This window comes from Pezoporus flaviventris, unplaced genomic scaffold (genome assembly GCF_033815535.1).
Source record: "Pezoporus flaviventris isolate CSIRO_AGI_PZ_B2104156 unplaced genomic scaffold, CSIRO_AGI_Pfla_v1 ptg000023l, whole genome shotgun sequence".
NCBI classification, from domain to species: domain Eukaryota; kingdom Metazoa; phylum Chordata; class Aves; order Psittaciformes; family Psittacidae; genus Pezoporus; species Pezoporus flaviventris.
Window position 1 is genome coordinate 17,598,792 of NW_026892571.1, and position 23,269 is coordinate 17,622,060.

At 49.8% G+C, this 23,269-nt stretch overlaps 2 protein-coding genes and 1 long non-coding RNA gene across 9 annotated transcripts in view; 2 read left to right on the forward strand and 1 right to left on the reverse strand.

Annotated features, from left to right (window-relative positions):
* Positions 1–18,319, forward strand: part of LOC133271191 (uncharacterized) — a 62,768-nt gene extending 44,449 nt beyond the window's left edge. The window contains exon 2 of the long non-coding RNA XR_009744034.1: positions 15,997–18,319. This is a non-coding gene — a long non-coding RNA (uncharacterized LOC133271191). The remainder of the gene's footprint in view (positions 1–15,996) is intronic.
* SKP1 (S-phase kinase associated protein 1) lies at positions 1,207–10,188 on the forward strand. The gene is made up of 6 exons (XM_061457094.1): positions 1,207–1,257; positions 3,637–3,733; positions 6,185–6,258; positions 7,378–7,521; positions 8,050–8,190; positions 8,915–10,188. The coding sequence occupies exons 2-6, from the start codon at positions 3,637–3,639 to the stop codon at positions 8,948–8,950; spliced, it is 492 nt and encodes a 163-aa protein (XP_061313078.1). The 5' UTR covers positions 1,207–1,257; the 3' UTR covers positions 8,951–10,188.
* The window catches only part of TCF7 (transcription factor 7), a 61,460-nt gene continuing 52,406 nt past the window's right edge, over positions 14,216–23,269 (reverse strand). The window contains exons 6-12 of one of the 7 annotated variants that reach the window (XM_061457085.1): positions 22,635–22,721; positions 20,726–20,836; positions 19,952–20,114; positions 19,629–19,736; positions 18,413–18,461; positions 17,387–17,459; positions 14,216–14,510 (exon numbers count right to left, since the gene is read on the reverse strand). In XM_061457085.1, coding sequence (XP_061313069.1) covers positions 14,228–14,510; positions 17,387–17,459; positions 18,413–18,461; positions 19,629–19,736; positions 19,952–20,114; positions 20,726–20,836; positions 22,635–22,721 — 874 coding nt within the window. In that variant the 3' untranslated portion in view covers positions 14,216–14,227. Of the gene's footprint in view, positions 14,534–16,804; positions 16,830–17,386; positions 17,460–18,412; positions 18,462–19,628; positions 19,737–19,951; positions 20,115–20,725; positions 20,837–22,634; positions 22,722–23,269 lie in introns of those variants that run through there. The other 6 variants (XM_061457090.1, XM_061457088.1, XM_061457086.1 and 3 more) reach the window with 6 other exon arrangements.

The window sequence follows — 23,269 nt, forward strand, 5'->3', positions numbered from 1 at the left end:
GGGGTGTTGGGCAGCACAAGCAGCGCCCCAAGCAGCTCGCGGTCACTTTGGTGGCCTCACTGAGCAAATGCCTTCAGATCACAGACCCATGGAATGGCTTGGGTTGGAAGGGACCTTAAAGCTCATCCAGTTCCACCCGCTGCCACGGGCAGGGACCCCTTCCACTAGAGCAGCTTGCTCCAAGCCCCTGTGTCCAACCTGGCCTTGAGCACTGCCAGGGATGGGGCAGCCACAGCTTCTCTGGGCACCCTGTGCCAGCGCCTCAGCACCCTCACAGGGAAGAACTTCCTTATAGCTAACCCAGTGCCTGTCCCTATCCCTCACACACTCTTGATCTGTCAGATGTTACCTGCGCTGGGCTACACCGCTCGGGTGCGCCGGCTGTGCCCCGCAGCCCTGCCTTGGCTGCTAGCTGGCGGCTCCTCACACAGCTGGTGCCTGCAGAGTCATTAACGGGCTCCAGCCTAAAGCTCCTGCTGGGATCCGGGCCGGGTGTTCGGTGGTGGCTCCTCAGACCTAACTCCGCTCCTGTCACTACGAACTGTCCCGAGCTGTGGCTGCTGCTTTCCCACTCGCCGGGAGCGGGCCGTTGTTGTTGCAGCCATGTGGAAGGAGCCACTGTTCCAGTGCAGCTCCTGCCTCAGCCCCTGCTGCTTCCTAAGGGGGCTCGGGCCGGCCCACGGACACACCGTCGCCATCACGGGTGGTTTCCAGGGGGACGCCGCGCTCCCCATAGCGGGCAGCGGCACCGGGCGGCCCCCAGCGCCCTTCCCCGGGCCTGGGCTCCCCCCTGCGGCCCGGTCCCGGCCCGCTCCGCCTCACCCCCGGCCCGAGCCCTCTCCGTCCCTCAGGGGTCCGCGGGGGGGGAGGGGGGGGGGCTCCGCAGCCGTTGGTCCGCGCGCGTGGCCCCCGCCCGTTGTTTGGCTCCCGGGGCGGCTTCGCCGCTGCCTGCAAGCCTCGGCGGCTGTTACCGCGTCCCAGCCCTTCGCCCCGGCTCCGCTCCGCCGCTGCTCCCCCGGCGAAGGGCGGTGCGGCTCCGGTTTGTGCCGGCCAGCTCGCTTTGAGGGGCGCTGGGAGCCAGGGCCGCGGGGTTTCAGTCAGGCGTTCGCCGCGGGCAGCCCGGCCGTTGCGAGGCAGCGAGAGGCGGGTCCTTCTCCCTCCCCCCGCTCCGCTCCCGCCATATAAAGCCGCCGCCGCAGTTGGGCCCCGAGCGCCGCCAGGTCCCGTCCGCGCGGAGCCGAACGCCGCCGCCTCACGGTGAGGCCCTGGGCTTGGGGCGGTTGGGGGCCGGGCCGCGGGGAACCAGGCGCGGGAGGAGCTGCCGGTGGTGGTTGGGGGGGATGCGGGCCGAGGCCCTGGCTGGGTAACGCGGGGCCGGAGCGGCTGCGGGCCCCATAGGGGAGGTGCGGGGGTGGGGATGGGGGGCGCGGCTGCGGGGTCTGGTAAATAACGGCGAGGCCCTGCCCCCGGTCAGGCCGCGGAGCTCGCAGTGTGAGGGGTTAGGGGCAGCGGCACGGAGGGGAAGGGAAGGCAGCGGGTGTCGGTGAGGAGCTGTGGGAGGCACGGCCTTGCCTGTTTGAGAGGGCTGAGCGCTTGCGATTCAGGTTTCTATATGCAGATGACCGCTGTAATTCAGGTTTGCCTTTTGCCGGCCTCCCGACCTGTATGGCTCTGTGGGATGGAGCTTCAGGCCTGCGCTGCTTAGTCACCCGGTTGTGGTGCTGAGGCCTGCCTGTTTCCACAGCTGTAGTGCGGTCTGCTTGAAAATTACTTGTTGTATTTCTTCCTTCTAGGAGGCAGAGCTCTGTGGTATAAAACCAATGACATTTGGATGAAATCCTTGTCTGTTATGTGATAAGGCGTTAGATTAACTTCATGCTACCTGATCCAGACCCTTAACAGTAACCTAAAGGTCTGGATAGAAGTGGTTTGGGGTGATAGAAGGGTCTCGATGCAAATGTTCTTGCAGGGGTTGGATTCACTGAGGCAGCAGCATCACTGTCGTGCTGGCTCCATTGTGCAGCATTATGTAACCCTAGACACGAGCACCCGAAGGCTGGCATATGAGGCTGGGTTCGTTCTTGAGTGCTTGCAGGCGGTCGCCGCAAGAACGAGTGCGTTGCGTCTGGAATGTGTGCCTGGATCACCATCATTCCAGCTCCCGGCTCAGCGCTGTGTGTTTTAATCCAAATCGTACATTTGGGGCTATATTTGTATCTTTGGAACGTTCGTGTGTTCCTCCAGAGCACCCATCTCAATTAGAGGTAGTGCTATCATATAGGGTTACATTGCTGTGTAAACATTAACTAGCTGCTTGCTCTGCCAAATGGGAATGAAAGCAGTGAGGGCTTCGAGCTGGTGTGAGCTGCTTAATAACGCGCTTTGGCCGGGCTCCACGGCCTGGGTTTGTTGCAGTGCTGTCAGGCTTGGCTGTATTGATGACCTGCAGGAGGCATTCAAAAAGGGATAATGTCGATTTGCTGAAAGGGGTCCAGCTAATTCAATTTGGGTGGCTCAGGTGCTGCTGTGGGGAACTTGTGTGCATAGCTCTTAGGTTTGAAATGAACGTGTAATGCCTTGTCCCTCACGCCTTGCAGGACAAGTTACTTGCCTTAGAGCTCTTCAAGCAGGTAACTCAAGGAACGTGAACCTGTTGCAATGGTTTGCTGCTAACAGATGCTTTGGTGAGGAACTTGCAACACATCCTGCTCATTTGTTGAGAACCAGTTTATAAAGTGTGCCTGGTCAGGCAAGTTCCTTGGTTCAAGTGCAGTGATACAGACAAACTTCATGTGTAGCTTCAGGCAGAAGCTGTAGCCTCCCACCTGCTGTATCAAGTGTGTTGGTTCTGGATTGGAGTTAAATATCTGGGAAGATGCATTCTTGTAGAGCTTGCTTGTTTTTTGTTAGTGCTTCTGAAAGCTGCTTCTATTTATTGCAGGTCTTAATACAGTTTGTTTGAGAAACTTTAAAATGCACAGTCATCTTAGGCTTTGCTAGTGCTAACAAAGTGCTGAGCTAACTTCCTACTCTGTATGAGCAGTACCGAGTGCTGAAAGCCTTCCTTGTGGTGATGTATTGCTTTTTAATCTCTTCAGAAAGCCACATGCTTTTCTGCAGGGAAGCCTTTGATCCTGAGTAACCTGTTCTTTGTGTTCGGAGGAGGGAGGCTGGCCTGGGCTCTGAGGGGGCTCTTTCCAACCTCAGCTTTGTCATTCTGCTCCAGAGGCTATTGTTTGAAACCTGCTTTTGAGGTCTGGCTTTATTTGAGTACTCAAAGTGAGGAGCAGTTGTCTGGCTTTGAGGGCAGGTCGTGTTTTGGAAGCGTTGTTGAAAGTCAAGTCAGGAGAAAGATTGCTCTGGTGTTCCACTATAGAAATAAGCAGTAATAACTTAATCTGTGTATTCTGAAGTTCATGTTCAGCTTCCAACAGTCCTTATTTCTTAAGCATGAGGATTAGCGAATTTAGGCCTGTTGATTCGAGCAGTGAATAACTTGAGGGATTTAAGTGGCATTGGCCTATCTGCTGTGGGTAAGAAGCAATATAAATAGTAAAGGTAATGCCCATCTTTGGGTTGGCTAAACTTGTAACATCTGCTGGATATGGTGTGGAAGTAACTGTCCTTCTCTTGTAGATGCCTTCGATTAAACTGCAGAGTTCAGATGGAGAAATCTTTGAAGTTGATGTTGAAATTGCAAAGCAGTCTGTAACTATAAAGACTATGCTGGAAGGTAAGAGCATGAGCCCTTGAGGAGCACTGCCTTGTGCAGAGGTAGCAGTGCATGCAGGGAGGCCTCTTGGACAGGAGCTGTGACCAAAGGAGACCAACTGGTGCTGCCCTGAAAAAGGATTCCCAGGTCTATGAGGCAGCTTCTGCCTGACGTCAGAACAGCCCAGACAATTGCTGTCATAGCTGAAACTGTGTTTTTGGGTGGGTGTGCTCTCACATAAAGCTTAAACTTTCAGTCCTCTTGTTAAGAACCGCTTAGAAGGAGGCTTGTAAAAGTGAGCACCCCACTGCCTTGCTTACAGCCTGCTTTGCTATTGTAAGAGTTCAGCAAACAGAGCATCTAATAATATTAAACCCCAAGATTATTTAATCCCACAAACCAGTCTTGCAATGTAAATATCTCTTAAAATGGGGTGGGGGATCATAAAGCAATGCACTGCAGAGCTGAAATGAAACCTATATTGTGAGCTTACGGCTGCAGTTAAATTATTTGGGCTAAATGCTCAGTTCTGATCTCCTGCTGACATACATTTGAAACAAAGGAGCTTGTGGGGGGGAGGGGAGGTCTGCCAGATGGCTGGGATACAGAGCAAGCTGTGTCTGATCCCTCCATGCAAATCCTCATTGTCTCCTGGTGGCTTTCCCAGTTTTTGGGTGTATTCATGAATTAACTTGGGAGAAAAGAAACACTTTCTGTTGATGTAGTTAAAATTGTGTTCTTGGGTATGAATATTTGGCTGGCTGTGACACTTGCACATAAGAACAATAAGAGTGAGGCTGAAATACTCCCAAGTCTTGAACACTTTGATTCTGTTAATAAGATGCTGTAGAACATGACCAGCAACATGAGCAGGAAGCATTTCTCTCTGTGGAATACATTAGGGAGCACAATTCTCAGCTTTCTCATGCAGAAGCTGTGTCACTGCTGGTGTTTAGTGACACTTGGTGCTGACTAAAGGGAGGTTACACATGGTAGGTGGTGTTAGGCACCGTAAACTAGCTTCTTGCTGCTCTGAATGAGAACCAGTGTCCTTGTACAGGTGAAATGCATCTGCAGTACAGTTGGTTAAGCATCAGTTAATAGATGTTTTTGTTGGGTGCTGCAGCTTGAAGGGGAAGAGCTAAAGGGTGAGGTTGTGTTGAGCATCCTGGGATGGCCAGTCAGGTAGGAATTTTTGGATAACAGATAAAACTGCTGGTTTGGGGGTGATGGGGACAAGTTGAGCAGAGTTGACTAAATGTGAGCTGCTGCTTGAATTATTTCCCCATAGCAGCAATTTTGGACTGGTCACTTCTTACACTAGTACCTGCCACCCCATTCTGAGTGTGCCTGAAGTCTGTGTTAACTGGTGACATATGCAGTATTTTAGCTTCTGAATCTAGGAAGTTATTCCAGACAAGAAGTAGGACTAATTAATATCTCATTAATAACAGGAGTTGACTTGCCTGAATACAGAAGTAGATGCTATTGTAACTGCACAGATTTGATCAGTGAGGATGGTGTGACAGTTGTCTGTGCTTAAAAATTAAGCTCCTTGGTGATGTAGAATTGTCTCCTCTGCATATAATGAATGAAGATCTGCTGTTACTCAATTACACAAAGTAATAGCAATTAATATCCTACTAATTGCAAGATGCTAATCTTTGACAAGCTAGGGTGTCATCCAGCTGTTAGCATCTGTGTAATCAGAAAGGCATATTCTCTAATCAAGGCTGGTTAATGCGGTGTTTTGCTGTGTATCAAGGCCAAAGTTTAATTATGTTTTAATCTCATTTTTAACTTTGATTCCTTAATTATGTCAAGGGGACAAAGTGACAAACTTTATCCAGCTGTGTCTACAGCAGGCTGACAAGCTTTTAAACCAAGGAGTATCAGGAGCATGCTTTGGGAAGGCTTTTTTGGTTGAGTGGTTGTGCTGCTGTCCCAGCACGTGAACTTCTTCAGCTGGTAAGAAGCAGTGCAGGTGCTTCAGAGGCTGGGTAACTGGCTACTCTTGTAGAGGACAAAACACTGTCTCTTACCACAGTAGATCTGAATCCTTATTTAATAATGAAGGGAATGGGAGATCTCAGCTGGAACGCTCTGGTTTAACTTGTGGCTCGAGCTGTTGAAAGTGGTAGATGTACCCAAGTATTTGATTATTCCATGTATCCTGTTCCCACAACACTGACCTAGTAAGCTGGGTTTTAACAAGTAACTGATTGCTTAACTGATGGCTCGTTGATGCTCTCATTTGATGAGGCAGCCTTGTTGGCTACTTAGCCTCAACTGAGTGTAACTTAGTACATACAATGGCTCCACAGAGCCTCATCTAAAAACCTTCTGAGCTCACCAGTTAGAGCTCCATTGCTGCCAATCCATTCAGCCTCACTGGAGAACTGGTGAAGTGGCCCAGTTCAGAGAAGGGTGAATGGTTTTGCCTGCCAGTTGCTTAGTCATCTGTGTTTTCAGATTTGGGGATGGATGATGAAGGTGATGATGACCCAGTCCCTCTTCCAAACGTTAATGCAGCTATCTTGAAAAAGGTAAGATGTTGAAAGTGGTTGTGCTTATGGCAGAGATGAAATGTGGAATTCATGTTGGAGTTGGGTATTTTGAGCTGTTGTATTAAAGCTACTTTCCATGTGCTACAAGCTGAATTGATAAGAGGTGCATGAACACGGGCATCTGGGGGAGCTGAGGACTGGGCTGAGGTAAGAGACCTATGGGGTGACCACCTGGAACAGCAGCTGGAGGCCAGATAGGGTTCCAGCGGTGTGGAAGTGGTGCTGGCCATCTATGCACACCAGTATTGCATGGGATTAAAGCACGGATATTAATTGGATTCTGTGAACTGAGGTCGTTCTGCAGGATCCAAATGTTAGGAGAAACTGTGCAGCAGTCACAGTGCTTGAGACATCATGCACTTGATGGCATGAAATTCAGTAACAGACCATGATTATTGTTGGGTCAGGTAAGAAAAGAGAAGTACGTTGTTGTCTCTGAAGATGCTTTTTGCTCTGAAGTAGAAAGTAGTGTGTTAAAATAAGCACTGGACAGTTTGGGGGTAAATACTGGGTTAGGAGTTATTTCCTAGTGAACACACACGTAAGTAACTTCAAACTTGTCAAGTCTCTGGGGTGGGCAGAACGGAACAGGATTTTACTTGCACTAGATCCCTGCTCCTTTTCACTGTCTGGGTGATGAGACTGAGGTTGCATGTTCCCAAGTTACTAAAACAAAAAGGCAAACTTTTGCCATGTGAACCTGCCCTGCTGGTGGCTGCTACCAGCTCCACTCTTCCCCTCTGTAGTATTCTGCTTAATAAAAACTGTGCTTCTACAAACAGATTAAAGACTGAGGTTTAGGTTTTCTTTGCACAGTCGTCTGTGTGTTAGCGCAGGGTCGAGTAGCTTTGTAACACCAGCAGCTGGCTTTTAAGATGGTAAGTGATTTACTACTAGTATTTCAAAAGGCTGTTGCACTCCAGGGCTGGGGATCAGTTGTTCTGAAATGCAAATACTGGGTATTGGGGTGTGTTTACACAGGATTCTACTATTAATCTAGAGGAAAAGGTGTATTTCTTCTAAAACAAAGTTAAGTTCTAGCTGGGGCCTAATGGGAGAATGATTGTGCTGAAGCTTTCCTATCAAACCCATGATTAGGTGATTCAGTGGTGCACCCACCACAAGGATGATCCACCTCCTCCCGAGGATGATGAGAACAAAGAGAAGCGAACAGATGACATCCCTGTGTGGGATCAAGAGTTTCTGAAAGTAGACCAAGGAACGCTGTTTGAACTTATCCTGGTAAGTGCTCAGGGTGCGTGAGGCTGTGTCTGTGAGTGCTCCACTCACAACTAAAGTCCTTGTGCTCTGGAATGACTTCTTTGACCTTTCTGAATCTGGGGCCCTGGAGCTGTCTTGATTCTTGGGGCTCCTGAGTCGTAGTTGAGGGCTTACTACTAGAAGTGGAGTTCTGGAGGTGTGCATGCAGATTAAAATCTGGCTTTCACCTTGTGTGGTACCATGAGGCAGCATTGCTTATCTTGGCTAGTTCATAGCACTTCAGCACTAAAGATGTTGGGTGTTTGCAGGCTTTGGTGAGCTCTGTATAAGGAGGAGTATGGGGGTGTCTTTCATAGTGCAAATGACTTCCCTTTCTGTTTGGCAAGCAAGTTTTAGGTCCTGTTACTTCAAGGTAAAGCTCCTCAGAGTGGAGGTGATGTGTTTGCAGTTGAGTATTGCACAATTCCAGTGTCAGCGTAACTTGGGGAGCACATCTGCAGAGGGCACAGTATTGATAAGGAGGCTTTAAATGTGGAAACTCTTCTACAGGCTGCAAATTACCTGGACATCAAAGGCTTGCTTGATGTCACGTGCAAGACAGTTGCAAACATGATCAAGGGGAAAACTCCAGAAGAAATTCGCAAGACATTCAACATCAAGAATGACTTCACTGAGGAGGAGGAAGCACAGGTATTTGGCTTGGGTTTCGCTATAATTTAGCTGGTTTTCTATGCTGAGTTATTGTGTGGGGCTTTAAAATGCAATGTGTGATGCACCTGACCTGGTAACAACAAATGTAAATGCATCAGCCCCTCATAACTGGGTTGCTACTAGTGGTCAACCTTTTGGTGTCTACAGGGCTTGCAGGCCATCAGCTGAAACAGTCGAAGTGTGTTGATGTCCTAGCTCAAATGTGTGTGGTGAGGACGCATCAAGGTTGTTCATGGCAGGCTTGGTTTGCTGTTAGTAAGAATGTTGAAGCTGTATTATGTGGCTAGGAAGGCAAGATGTTTAGATGCTTAAGTAATGAAGTCATTGGTCTTGAACACCAAACTGACTGCAAAATGGCAGAGCTGGGAGAGAGCAGAATGAGATGACTCTTAAATACAAAGTCAGTGAATTCTGAGCTCAGGCTTGTCTTCAGAGCTGTTGTGAAACAAGCAGTTCAGTCTTAAGCTTTGCTTGGTGGAAAAACCAATTCAGCTTAGATCAAGGCATGAGGAATACATTTCTTGGTTTCTGTGGACACAGAGGTCAGTTTGGAAGACTGAATCTCGAAGTACAAACCTGCATGAAAAGTTAGAGCTGCTTCTGAGTTTATGCCTTCCTGCAGTGAGGAACCCTGAATCCTCACAGGGATGTACAACCCCCTTGAAGTTCACTGCAGATACTAACAGTTAAACTGCTCTTTCAGGTACGCAAAGAGAACCAGTGGTGTGAAGAGAAGTGAAGCGTTGTGCCTGACACTCGAACACTGTAAGGATTGTTCCAAATACTAGTTGCACTGCTCTGTTCATAATTGTTAATAGTAGACAAATGCAGCAGCAAATGAAGTTGTGTTAGCAGGATATTGTTCCCTCTGCATGTGTAGTGGTTTTTTTTTTTTGAGTACAAATTTAAATCTTCTCAGTTTTTACTAGTGTAATTGGATGTCTTTTTACTTTACTCTGCAATGAATAAAACTGAACTAAGTGTGGATTCTATATGGGAAGTAGCACTTCAGGTTATCATTTTCATTACACTTTGAAACTGTTCAAGTCCAGTTCCAATGCTAAGGATTGACTCCATTGTAAATAAACCCACCTGTGGCTTCTTCCTCAAGAGCAAGACACTTGCATTTACAGGGTATTGACAGCTTCAGCAAGAAAGGCTAATTAGCATGTGTTTTGGGGAAGCAGGTGAAGTACAAGCTACTGGATTCCTTGCAGAACCATTGTGGGCAGAATTAGTGTTTAAGCTTAAAGTGATGGGACTTCTGAGATGTTCTTGTCCTGCATATGAAAAAGAGAAACTATTTGACCACCTTCTTGTCCTGTTAGTCTGGCCTTAGAGACTAGTGAAAGATGTGATCTCGAACGAAGCAAGCTCCCGACAGTGAAATCTGAATCCTTCAACCATGTCTTGAAGACCTGCCTCTAGCTGGTAGCAGATGAGAAGTGTGTTGCTTTATGCACAGGATTGGTGTGTTTTTATATGTTCCTGTTGAAAGTGGAATCCTGATTTGACCAAAAATGACTGACATTACCAAAGTTACTATTATTGACCTGTGCATGTCAGTAGTGACTGGGTTTTAGGCAATTTTAAACAGCCCTTGTGATGTAGCTCTTTAAAACATGGTTTCATGTGTCCATATGAAATCTTATGCCTCTGACTGCGATACCTTTGGCTTGTAGAGACTTTAATTATTGCATACAGAGCTAATGCAATATCAGCTTAACTTGGACAAAGCCACTTGCAACTAGTTAAACAGTAACTGGTTTCCTGATTTGTATTTCTTTTGTTTTTTTTACAGTTCCCTTATAGGGAGTAGGGATGGTTGTGTGGTAGATCTTTGAGGTGTGCTCTTAGCTTGTATTGCATTCCATTCTCTGTATAAACCTTAGAGTAGAATGATCCGTAATAAACGTACTTATCTCACTTTAAATATCAGTGTTCCACTTCTGGATTAATAAAGGGCTTTTAAACTTTTGTTTGCAAATGGTGCTAGTTATTTGGAACTAGACAGCCTGCTGCTTGCTACTGGGTGTATGTACAAACAGGAGCACTGAGGCGGTGGTTAACTGAAGTGAAACAGATGTAAAGGTTTGGTTTAGTGACTGATGTAGGCCACCAGTCAGACACAGTGGGTGACTTCTCACATGAAGGTGGAAATTAAACAGTAAGCAATGCAGATGGAGGTATTGTGATGCTTTACCAGCTTGTAGGTGATCTTTGTAGCCATTAATGAAAGGATTTGTTAACTTGCTCCAAAGCAGCATTCACATCTGTGCTTTGGATGCATCTGCTTATTCAGCCTTTGTGCTTCTGTACCTATCAGGCAGATTAGATACTGTGTTGTCAGGGGGCATAAAGCACTCCAGTGCTGGGACATAGAGTCCCAGACTAGTCTGGGTTGAAGGGACCTTAAAGCTCACTCAGTCCCAACCCACTGCCAGGCACAGGGATGCCTTCCACTAGAGCAGCTTGCTCCAAGCCCTGTCCAGCCTGGCCTTGAACACTGCCAGGGATTGGGAAATGCTTGGCTCTTCCCATCTAGAGTTGACTGGAGAATCCGCCTGATTTCACTGGATATTTGATAGCAGTGAGAAGGGGAGATCAGACCATGGAGAGCAGGGACTGCTCAGGAAGCTGTATCTGTGACCCAAGGTCCCATTACATGAACCCATATATTTCTTCTTACTTTTGGTTTACTACTTCAGTCCTACCCATTGAAGCCTGTTAGCAATTATCCTAGAATCTAGTCATACAAATGATCAAGGGCGGGGGGGAGAAGCAGCAGAATCCTCTTAACTTCCAAGAAATCATTATTTGAGAGGTTCAGATCAGAACTCCCAGTGGCCCATCTCAAAGAGCCACTCTGGCAGTTACTTTATTTATAAAGCTATAAACATATTTTGAACATAAAAGCCAAAAACATACAAATTCAATGAAGTAAAAAACTTACAAGTGGTGGATGTCACTGGACAAATGAAAGTACAGCTGCAACACATTGATCCCTGCTACAGTGCTTGCACTCTGCTTTAATGAAGTGGTACTTCCAGGACTTGTACATTTAAACTGATTGCAGGAAGTCGAATGATGGATTTAAGCAAGAGTTGAAATTGCTGTGAAAAGAACTAAAAAAGGGCAAAGTTTTCCTTCTGTTTTTAAAAAAAAGAGCATTAACACAAACTAGGAACACTTCATGGGGTGTTTCTAAAGACACTTTCTGATATTAGTCAAGGTAACTTTGTTTTGGTGTTGGGGACAGCTCTTAGTCACTGTTTTGTCTTGGCAATGGGCAGCTTCATGGTCTCTTATCTCGTGTGTTTTGGAAGCTCTGAACTCTTGTTCTCAGTTACACCAGCCTAAACTGAATGTGCTGCAGGGCACCGAGAGGCAGTCTGAGCTTAGCCTGCAGCACTTAGGAGCAGAGGGCAGCTCTCACTGTGCCCATGTGGAGCAAGCATGAGCTCGGAAAAGCAGGTATAGCTGCTTCGGGTTGTGTGTGGAGGTGCTGCCAGGGGCAGTGGGATTCACTGTGAGGACTGGGTGGGAATTAGATGGGATAAAGAGGCTTAGAGGAGGCTGCTGTAGGGATGGGCCCTGAGCCCCTGTGGAGACTGACCAAAGCAGCCTTGGAATCGGCACGTGAAAGCCCTGGTGAGCTGACAGGGGTGAGGGCTGCTCCTTGGCTAGGGATGCAGGTTAATAGGTCTGGGGCTTGCCCCTCAGTTCCCACTGGTCTTATTTATGCCCATTTGCTTTCTCTCTTATTCCTGCCTCTGGTGCTAACTTGTTTTATAGAATCCCAGCCTGGTTTGTGTTGGAAGGGACCTTAAAGCTCCTCCAGTTCCATCCCCTGCCACTGGCAAGGACACCTTCCACTAGAGCAGCTTGCTCCAAGCCCCTGGCCTTGAACACTGCCAGGGAGGGGACAGCCACAGCTTCTCTGGACAACCCCATAATACCAACTGGGTAGTAACTTACAACAGTTTTACACCAGTGCTGGGTTAAGCTACGCCACTGAGGCTGCTTTGTCCTCTGTGGCGTTGGCAGGGGCTGATGCTCTGACAGCCCCATACACTGCAGGTCTCAGTGACAGGCATGAGCTGAGCCATCGCTGTTGTTCTGTAAAGCAAGTTTTGGGTGTGTTTTAAATACAAGTGATAAAAAGAGACTTCGGGGGGGGTCTGGGAAGAGCCTGAGCAGCAGCTCCTTGTTCAACACTGGTGCCTGCTTGTCTAAGCTGGCAAAGTAATGTAAACCAGAGCATGGAGCTCCAGACCTAACCACCCCTCCGAGCACCATCAGTGCATCGCCCAATGTACGGCAGGCATGGGGTCAGGTAATGCTGCTTCCCTAAGGGTTAAAATGTCTCTTTCAAGCTTTAAAACGATTCTTTCAACCGCTAAAACGACTTCATCCTGTTCAGGTTTGTGCAGGAGCTTTCATTCAGTGCTTCTGAAGTTACATTTACACAGGAGAGGAATAAAGCGACAGGTTCGGATCTAAACTAAGACTGGACTTAAACCCAACTCTATGCTACTCTAAAGCCAAACTACCTAAATAAAGGGAACAAACCCAAAGCTGTTCTACAGACTAATCCTTTTCAATCTTTGAGGCATAAACTGGTTCAAAAAGTTCTGTTTAGTCCAATGTAAATATTTGGGTTTGTGGCTTTTTTTTTTGCATTAAGAAAAACAATATAAAAATATTTTTGTACATTATAAAGGTCATAAATTTCTGCAGTTCTACAATAATATTACTACATAATTTGTGTTCAGGACTTTAAACCCCAGTAAGGACAAAAACCAGACCCCCCTCTCCCTCTGTGTGGTGTTATTTATCCCTTCACTGGTCTGGAATCTCTTTCAAGGAGGGGATGATTTGGGCTGGATTGGGTGGGGGGAGCCTGTACACCCAAAGGAAATCAAGAAGTAATTGGATTCATCTGGGCTTGAGATGGGGTCAGGTTGATCTCAGCCCGGCCAGAGCGGGGTTGTGTTGGTCAAGCTCAAACATAAATAGAACACCAGGAAGTGGTGAAGGTTTTCAAGCTGGAGAGGACACACTGAACCTTTGGCATCGTCCTGAGGGTGGAGGGAGGATCTTGTGCAGATCCAAAAGCAGAGGAAGGGGATTTTAGGAAGTTATCCACCAAAGCATCAACAGAAGGGCTCTGAGGGTGCCTGGAGCAGGAGCTGCTGGACTGTGCTGGGGAGGGAGCTCCAGGAGGACTTTTAGGCTTTACCCAGCATCCAGGGAGCCGTGACCATGATCTACAGAGGACAGCCTCTGTTAGCAGGGGAGCCCCTGCACAGCCCCTGCAGTGAGCGATGGGTCCTCAGCCCTGCCAGGGGCTGGTCCAGCTCCTGTGCTCGGTGCTCCCTTTCCCTCTGCCATGCTCATGGCACACGTCTGCATGAGACCTGTTACCTGTAACAGCACCTTGGAAACGTTCACTTCCTCGGCTGAAACCCTCCTTTTCTCTGTTATCTGGTCGGATCAAAGCCGGCATCACTACACTGAGTTTCAGCTTCTAAAACTGCTCCTATTCCAGCTTTTCCAGCTCCGTGGTGGAACGGCTACAAGGGATGTGTGAGTGAAGGACTACACTTGGAAGCAGGGAGCAAAGGCAGTGTTAGAGTGATAGCACCTACCATCTACTGCAGCAAGCTGGGGAGGTGGGCTCTGCTTCCCACCATACCTGGAGATAATGCAGTAAAAGAACCAAAAACCCCCAAACAAAGAAAAGCAGCACAGGGCAGGGACAAAGGCTTGTTTACTCATCAGCACTTTAAATCTTGGCAAGTTCTCATTACCTTGTGTTTTGGAGATCACTTTTCTATCTTTAACACCTCTCCCACCCCCCAAAAGAAATAAAAACTAAAGGAGTTTTCCAGCATCCTCAAGGCATCCCATGTCCTAACCCTGCACGTTCTACAGTGCGATGGGGAATGTGGCCTCTGGTCCTTGGCAATGGGCACTGAAAGGAGGTACCCGGTACCCCGAGGGGGGCGCAGGACTATGTCCCCGTGGAGGCCACGCAGCGTGGAGGGGACTCTGTGGGCGTCCGTCTGGAGGAGCCGGAGGGGGGCTGGAGGTGAGCGGAGCCGGGGAAGGGGTCGGGGTGATCTCTGTGTGCGGAGTCAGCGGGGGCTGCGAGCTTGTCTGAAGGGAAAGCAGAGGAGATGCATTGGAGTGCGTCCAGAGGAGAGGGAGGGGAGTCTATAGCACTTCCATCGGAAGAAACTGGGCTGGCACAGCGTCCTTCTCCTTGTAGGTACCGAATGCACTTCTTTTTCCTCCTAGGGACAGTGGAGAGAGTTATCTGTGAATAAAGGCCGAGTTCGGGGTCATACACCAGACACAGGACAGCGATGGGGACCCCTCAGTCCAGCAGCCCCCCCACCCCGCCCGGGGATCGCCCTTCAGTGCGGCGCCGGGGCTGTGCTGCGCTGCGACCACCAGGCGGCGCCATAATGGCGGCCCAGCGGCGCCACTGCGCGGGGATGGACGGGGGGAACGGAGTAAAAAGAACAGTAATAAAAGTCATATCATAAAGGATAAAGGAATAAAAATAAAACGACGAATAAGTGAATAAAATGAATAAAAATGAAAATAATAACATGAATAAAAATGAATAAAAAAGAAAGTTAATATAATAAAATTCAAAATAACAAGTCTAATGAAAAGCAAATAAACCCCCAAATAAGAAAAATAAAAGCAATAATAAACCCTAAACCAATAATACCAATAATAAAAATCAAAATAAGGAGGGTGCTGAGGCGCTGGCACAGAGTGCCCAGAGAAGCTGTGGCTGCCCCATCCCTGGCAGTGCTCAAGGCCAGGTTGGACACAGGGGCTTGGAGCAAGCTGCTCCAGTGGAAAGGGTCCCTGCCCGTGGCAAAGGTTGGAGCTGGAAGAGCTTTGAGGTCCCTTCCACCCCAAACCACTCCATTAAACCTTAACCCCTCCTGCCCATGCAGTCAGTCCCTCACACGGCCTCACTCTGCCTTCCATACTCTGTGCTGAGCTGGTGTTTCCCTCTCTTGGTGTGACAGGTCCTTCACCTGCTACAGGTCCTCCAGCATCTCAGGGTAGTTTTAAACAAAAGAGCTCTCAAGATGTCACTGTAACAGCAGTGAGGGAACAATTCCTCTGCTGGGGATGGTACTAATGACTTTACAGCTAAAGGCACATCCTCCTCCCGCCCTGCTCCCTGCCTCGGTGTCTCATTTGAGGGAAACAGCTCAAGTGGAGAAGTTGCTAATGCGGGCACACACCTTTCTTTGATCTTCCTAATGAAAACCCAGACCATATTAGAATATGTATTAACTGGCCCAGTATTAAACATGACTTTGCACTGGCTGTGAACAAGGGAAGTGCTGTTACTGCTGGCAGTATCATCGTTAGCCGTGGTGACCCAATTAATGTGATATGAAACATGACAGTGCTGCTGAACCGAGTATTGAACTCGGAGGTTACTCTGCATGGGCTGTAATTCCCCAGAGCAGATGAGCCCGAGGAGAAGCTGTTTCCCACAGACATCCCAGGAGAAGCTGCAGGATGGAGAGTTTCAGCGATGATACCAAACGATCTGATTTAAAAAGTAATAAGGGGAAAAGGCAGATCTGGTTGCTGATAATGAACCAGTCAGTGGGCTAAGGCTGATGTGGCTGTTACACAGCTAAAGGGGTTTAGCTGGGATGCTCTAAGGGCTGGAGCAGCTCTGCTCTGGAGCTAGGCTGGGTCAGCCTGGAGAAGAGAAGGCTCCTGAAGGGGAGACCTGAGAGCAGCTCCAGTGCCTAAAGGGGCTGCAGGAAACCTGGAGAGGGGCTTGGGACAAGGGCCTGTAGGGACAGGCCAAGGGAAATGGCTTTAACCTGCCAGAGGGGAGACTGAGATGAGCTCTTAGGCAGAAGCTCTTCCCTGTGAGGGTGCTGAGGCACTGGCACAGCGTGCCCCGAGAAGCTGTGGCTGCCCCATCCCTGGCAGTGCTCAAGGCCAGGTTGGACACAGGGGCTTGGGGCAAGCTGCTCTAGTGGAAGGTGTCCCTGCCCGGTGGAGTGGAAACCTCAGTAAATCCTGCACCTCTGCAGGTGACCAGAGCACACAGGACCGGAGCCCTTCAGCCAGCAGCAGCAGTTAGTACAGGTACAGGGGAATTGCAGAGCAGCTGTGACTGACCAGGGTTTGAGAGGCAAAGGTTAAAACACAGAAGCAAGCCGAGGTCTCGGAGCACTTCAGCAGCTGTGTTAATGGGGAAGCAGCGCGGAGGAGATGCTGGATTCAGAGCTGAAGTGAAGGCAGAGGCTGGAGAACTGCCGCAGAGCTGCAGCTGTGCTCTGCGCTGCAGGATGGGGCATTGCTGCGTGTGGGATGGGGTCCCAAAAACCCCTCTGTGGACACTCAGTGACTTGTTAAAGGACTTCATTAGTTAAAGAAATGCTGTTTGATGACATTACCCTGCGTATAAAGGGCAAGCAGGGAGGTTTGCTGCTGCATGGGATGCGGTGGCAGCTCAGACCTAAGCTCACCGTGCCAGCAAGGCCAGTAGCCAAGCACTGCTGGGACTCTGCAGATGGTCAGATTTGGGTGCACTCAATGATTTCAGTCACTTCAAGCTGCAGAAGCACATGAAGCAATTCTTTACTTCCAGCTTTTGCTATAGTTTTACTGTCCCCTGGCCATGTCCATTCCCTACAAGCCAGAGGCACAGGGCACTTGCAGACTGCCTTGCTTGAGGCTTTCCCATCCCACCCATGGTGGGTACTGCAAAAGTCCAGCATCAAGAAGAACTGGATCTTGAAATACATGGCTAGCCCCAGTATAAACAGGAAAAAGAAACCCATTAACTACTCACTGCTGGCCCTAGGATCCTATATATGTGATAAACTCTAATAGGGGATGAAGAACCCTGCATCAGAGGTCTCCACCCTGGAACTAAGCTTTTAAGAGCAGGGAAGCCCATCAACCGAGAAGCACATACAGCATCACACCAACATCACCCTGGGGAGCCTGGGTACAAACCCCATGGAGCAGCCTGACCCTGGCAGCTTGGAAAACAACTGATGGTGACCAGAGCAAACCCCATCCCGCCTGGCCGGAGCAGCAGGGGGACACACGGAGCCGAACCCGCTCGCCCAGGAGCACCCCAGCAGGAGGAGATGCTGATACACACCTGCACGGGCCGCACCAGTCCGTTTGTTGGTTGAGGCCAAAGCGAGCTCTGCATTTCTTAGGAGAGGCAGGATCTGAACACAGAAGCATGCGTGGCGGAGAATGGGCAAGGCAGAGGCACAAAGAGGAGGAGGAGCAGGAGGAAGAAAAGAGGCAACATCATTTTAGCCACTTGAACACACGAGTCACAGACTACAACCCATGTTCCTGTAACAGAATGGAGCCAGCACCAACCTCTCCTGGAAAAAAGGGATTGTTAGGCAGTATCAGTGATCAGTGCTGGCAGCTGGGGAAGGTTTGGGAAATGGCTTCAGCTGTGGGAATATGGGCAATTGCAGGCTCTTCACATTTCTTAAGGCTGGAAAAGCTTCCAGATCCCAGAGGTGTTCCCTGCCCCCTGCGTTTGCATCCTTACCTGCTCCCTGCCTTTCCAGCAGTGACTAAATGGGGCTGCCAGTGAGCTCAGACTGTGCATGGAAAAGAAGAGGAGGAAACATTGCAGAAGCAGGCTGAAAGCAGAGTTAGCGCCAAGGAGACCCAGACATGGGTTATTCTACTGCTCTGCCCCCCACCACTCCTCTTCCAGTTTTAATGGAAAAGCTATTTTCCATGGCCTTTCCTAAGGTGTGGCAGTTTTACTGTATAATTATAGGGCTCATCATGGTTTTCTCTAGTGCTGTAAATGGGATTTGATCAGCACGTCAGTGATCATTTGATCAGTGCTGGACTCACGCTCCCTCTTACAGCTACCACCAGTGTCCTGCTGTGTACAGCCAGCAGCTGGGTTTCAATCCACAACAGGTGAAATGATCATTTCACAGGCAAGACATAGAGATGGATACTACCCATGTTCTCATTCAAAGTTCTCTATGGAAAAGTCACAGAAATGTTCATTTGCTGCATCTTAAAAACTAAATACATGTGTATTTCTTTAGTTAACTTGGGAGAATAAAAGGAAACATGGTAAAACATGACAACTGCTTTGGATTATCCCCTGTGAAGGGGTACCGAAGCCACACACGTTTACCTGAGTTGGAATCTTGCTGCTTTTCCCGTGTTCGTCTCTTCTTTTTACCCTAGGGAATCAAAGGAAAGGCTGTCAGGCCATGCTCTGAACTGAGGGTGCTGCACATGGGTTTTGGGGCTGGACTGGGTTGCTGGGGAAAGCTGCTGCTGCCTTTAATGTGGTACCTTACACCCAAACAGGAATTGCTCCATAGCATAACCAGGAGGAGTGTTCCACATTTCCAATGGGAAAGAAAGCTTTGGGAAATCCCCAGAAATTAACATTCAAATACTGCTTCTCTATTTCAGTCTTTTTGCAGCTCTGGACTGATCTCTCATTCTTCTTGCTCCCCTCACTAACAAGAAACCCCAATTATTTCCCCAAACTGCCTCTGATTCACAACACACAATTCCCCTCATCTCCTCATGAGCTTATCATGAGGGCAGAGCAGCACAGGAGCAAATCTGGCCTGTGTGGAGCAGGCAGCTCGCAGGGCTGCCTTTGACCTCTGACTCTGTCTATGACTTCTTGTGGTTTGAGTGAAGGTGGAAAGCTCTGAGCTGCGGTGAGCTTTTTCTTCAGTGTGGGAGCAACTGTATTTCCTGCCTGATATCCGCATCATGTGCTGCACAAGTGACCTACATTCCTCCTCCTCCTTCCTGCTCGAGCTCCAGAGAGAAAAGCATCTCTTACGACAACCACAAGACTCGAAGCAGCTTCTTGCCAGTGCTGGGAGAGCCAATGGGCACCTCTGGAGCCCACCGTCCTCTGGATGCATCTTCTGGAGAGAGGAACCAGCCCTTGCCAAGAGGAAAGATGCTATGGGATGGAGATTTCCATGGAGGGTGTACTTCATCTTGGAGGATGATGGTGTCTTGCTGTCATGATGCTGCTGCCCTTCAGATGTTGCCACATTTGGTGCTTCTCTAAGGGCAGCTCTGGAGGGCAGCAGCATCCAGCACTGATCCTGCAAAGCTGCATATGGATGCTGAGCTCCTGCTCTGTGCTTGTAAGGAGGCAGGGACATTGTGCTGCTGCAGGGAAATGCAGGCTGGGGGTGCCCCATGACTTCTGCTCTTTCTGCATCATCTTTGCCCCCTTTTTGGGGTGGTTTTGGTCTGTTTTGGCATTACCAGGGACAGGTGGGTTGTTTGGCAAACCCCAGTTGTCAGCCCCCCACCCCGGGTCACTGCAGCCCATGCCATAGGGAGGGGACCCGACCAGAGCAGCCACTCACGTAGTTGTCCCTGGCAGACCAGCCGGGGTAGAGCTGCATGTGGAGCTGCCGTTCCTTGCGAGCCAATTCATAGTACTTGGCCTGCTCCTCCCGGGACAGCGCGTGCCACTGCAAGGACAAGTGACAGTGAGATATGGCCCCACTGTCCCCCCCACTGCCCATCCCACCATGGCCACCCCGCTCCTGAGCACATCCGACTCCATGTGTTCAAGGGATAAGAGCAGCCGGTTTTGAAAGCAAGATGATTGTTACGTGCTTAAGAGCAGGTGCAAGGGATGGGGATGCTGCACTGGGGTGATGGTGCTGAGCCCCCGTGTCCTTACCCTCCGCCCCAGGATCTGGTTGATGGCGGCGCTCTCTTTCAGGGTGCACTCGGCAATGACTTTCGCCCGCATTTCTTTCATATACAACATGAAAGCATTCAGGGGCTTCTTGATAGTGGGCTTCTTGGCTTCCTTCTCTCTCTTTGGTTCTGGTTGAGGTTTCCTTGGTAGGACCAAAGGAGGAGTTGTGAGCATCAGGTGCCTCCAGCCTGGCTGCCTGGTGACACCAAGCTCTAAAGACTCAATACCAAACCAACCCGATGGGGGGACCTGAAATCTGCACCCTGGACACGTGCTGCTGCCTGATGCAGGCAGAGCTCAGTGTTCATCCACCCGCAAGCATTAACAGTGATAAATTAAATGGGTATTAAAGCATTAATGCTGTTGAACCCTGCTGGCTCAACTTCCAGCTTCTCAGGGGGGGAGCTTCTAACAGTATTCCAATTACTAAAAAAGGCTGACAAGAAATCTGGAGAGGGGCTTTTTATAAGGGCCTGTAGGGACAGGCCAAGGGGAATGGCTTTAACCTGCCAGAGGGGAGACTGAGATGAGCTCTTAGGCAGAAGCTCTTCCCTGTGAGGGTGCTGAGGCGCTGGCACAGGGTGCCCAGAGAAGCTGTGGCTGCCCCATCCCTGGCAGTGTTCAAGGCCAGGTTGGACACAGGGGCTTGGAGCAAGCTGCTCTAGTGGAAGGTGTCCCTGCCCGTGGCAGGGGTTTGGAACTAGATGAGCTTTAAGATCCTTTCCAACCCAAACCATGACTCTATGAACTCACATGTTCCGGTCATAGTGCTCCATCTCTTGCTTGCCGGAATGGGGCACGATGGCGGGGTGCGGGATGCCGGTGGTGTGCATGCCAGAGCCCAGCATCAGCGGGTGAGTGAACCTGCAACAGAGAGCGGATGAGCTGGCCGGGAGGGCTGTGCTGGGAATGCTCGGGATGCTGGGGCAGCCGGAGCGGCGTCTCACGAGCTGGCACTCTGACGAGGCAGAAGCAGACGGGAAAGCAAAGGACATGGAAAGCAAACCCGTGAGTACTGCGATGCTGGTGCAGGGCAGGCAGCTGCCCACCAGCACTGGGTTGCCCCCACTGGTGGAATGAGGCTGGAAAGAGTCTGGGTGCTGCCATGAGGAAGCCTGATCAGGAGCCAGCCCCACTGAGATCAAGGGTGCTTTCAACCAGTGGTTTCAGCTACTCAGATCTCTGTTGTTGCAATATCTTATGAGCACTTCAGAAAGGAACAACAAACTCAACCCAGGTTTGGATGGGAGAGATTAGGACCACCCTGCACCTTTCTTTTAACAGAAGCAGCATGAGTCTGAACATGAACCGAACTGCAACTCTAGGAGGTGCACCTTCCCTAAGCAACGCTCTCCACCAACACGGCTCTGAGATCATGAGAGGTCTCGCTAGCTTTCAGGCTTCATTAGCTCTCTCGAGAGTTTCAGAGGGTAAAGCCAGCGCAGCCAGCTTTGCCAAGCTTGCCACGTTATGACTGCAGCTTGAGATGGCAGAATTGCCCATGGGAGATGAACTGTTCGTTAGATATGCTGGCACAGAAAGAAAAGCTGTTTAATTGACTCCACCAGCACAGTCTGATCCTTATCTGACCAGGTGTACTTTTAGGGCTGCAGCAGGGCTGCAAAACCCATCCCAAATCCTGCAAGCAGGAGCTCCTGTGCTGGGCTCAGGAGGCTGATGGCCTCCAAAGGGAACCGTTAGCTCCTTTCTAGCCTTCATCATCAAGGCTGGGCAAAGCGATGCCCCAGTGAGTAAGGAGGGCTGGCAGCGTCCCTCACCTCTGCTGCAGGGCTAAGGGGCTGCCTGGATCCAGGGATGCATGGATGGAGGTTTTTGCATGGCTAAGGGTTTGCATGGTTTTCCTGTGGGAAACCTCCGCTAATGGCTCTTCAGGACAACACAAAGCAGAAGCAAAAGCTGCTGTGTGAGCACATGTGGTGTGCACAGGCATCCCTAGTGCTGCTCACTGGGACATCGCTGGGCTCTGGGTGTATTTACAGAGGGCAGTATTTGGTCCTGGGTGACCACAAACTTGCAGTATGAATGGTGCTTTGCTACGTGGCTCAACCCACCCACTATTTAAGGCAGGTTGTGCTGCAGGGCCACGTCCTTGCAGGGAAAAGCAAGGCAGTGACATGGTCACCTCCTGCTGACCCCTTCCCATGTGCAGGGTCCAGCCCATGCTCTCTGCCTGATGATGGGATGGGGAAGGTGGAAGCTGCACTTCAGTCTCAGAGAGCTGACTTGTGCTGATGGGAGGACAGCAGATCACTGCCCGCTGCCTGTCCTGCTTCAAAGGCTGAGAGCAAGTAACACAGATCAGTCCCCGCAGAGCAAAACTCAGTGGTGTGGCAGCAGGGGTATATTCAGGCTTAGGATTGTGACAAGGAGCAAAATCCTGAGCAATGGATTTCACCCCATTTTCCCAATGGTGAGCTGAAGACAGGGGTTTCTGCTGATTAAACCTCAGTCACTGCATCCTCCTGGGATGCTCCATGTTCCCCTGCACACCCTTTGGACCAGACAATGCCTAAAACCTCCTTCTCTTCCCATGGCTGCCACGGGAAGCGCGTGGCCGTGGTCTGCTGCAAGCTCCATTGCACACACTGCAAGCTGCGAGCGGGGCCGAGCTGCTGCCCTGTCTCACACAGCTCATACTCACCTGGAGAAAGAAGCCCCAGCAGAAAGCGCTGACGAATACGGCTGCCTAAATCCACATGACGGGAGCGGATAGACAGACTGGCTCTGCCTGGGATCAGGAAGAAAGAGTCTATAAAGTACCCACAGCTACGTGGTGTCTCCTAAAGATTCTCTTTGCTAAGGGGACTTGGAGCACCGATGCCCCAGCTCTGACTGGTGGGATGCTCCTGGTGTCCCCTGGGCTTTAAGGCGCAGGATTTGGGCTTTATTTTGGGAGAAGCTGGGCCTCCCTGCAAAGCTTGGATCCAAATGACCCCCCCCTCCATCCCTGATGCAGTAACTGCAGCACTGAGCTTATCCTGTTAACACGCAAAATGCAGAGGTGTGCTGAAGGATTAGGACATGTGGCTACCATACAGAAGGAGTTGCTTAAAAGACCACAGTTAGACCAAAAAACCCTAAAGCGTGGTCAGAGCCTCTCTCTGTGTGGTGCACAAGAGACTGCATGGTCATGGGCTGCACTGGGAGGATGCCCAAGGACAGGAATGGAGAGTAAGCACCTTGCCCGTGCTTTATAAATGCTCTGATTTCCCCAGTGCATCATTTTAAGGATGCCCATCATTTTTAAACACACCAAAACCTCAGTCCTACCTTTCT

Bases quoted from the DNA above. Each gene is read 5' to 3' on its own strand.
- SKP1 (XM_061457094.1), top strand. From the start codon at position 3,637: ATGCCTTCGATTAAACTGCAGAGTTCAGATGGAGAAATCTTTGAAGTT. The intron at 3,734-6,184 runs GTAAGAGCATGA...CTGTGTTTTCAG, and splicing joins TATAAAGACTATGCTGGAAG to ATTTGGGGATGGATGATGAA. The intron at 6,259-7,377 runs GTAAGATGTTGA...ACCCATGATTAG, and splicing joins ATGCAGCTATCTTGAAAAAG to GTGATTCAGTGGTGCACCCA.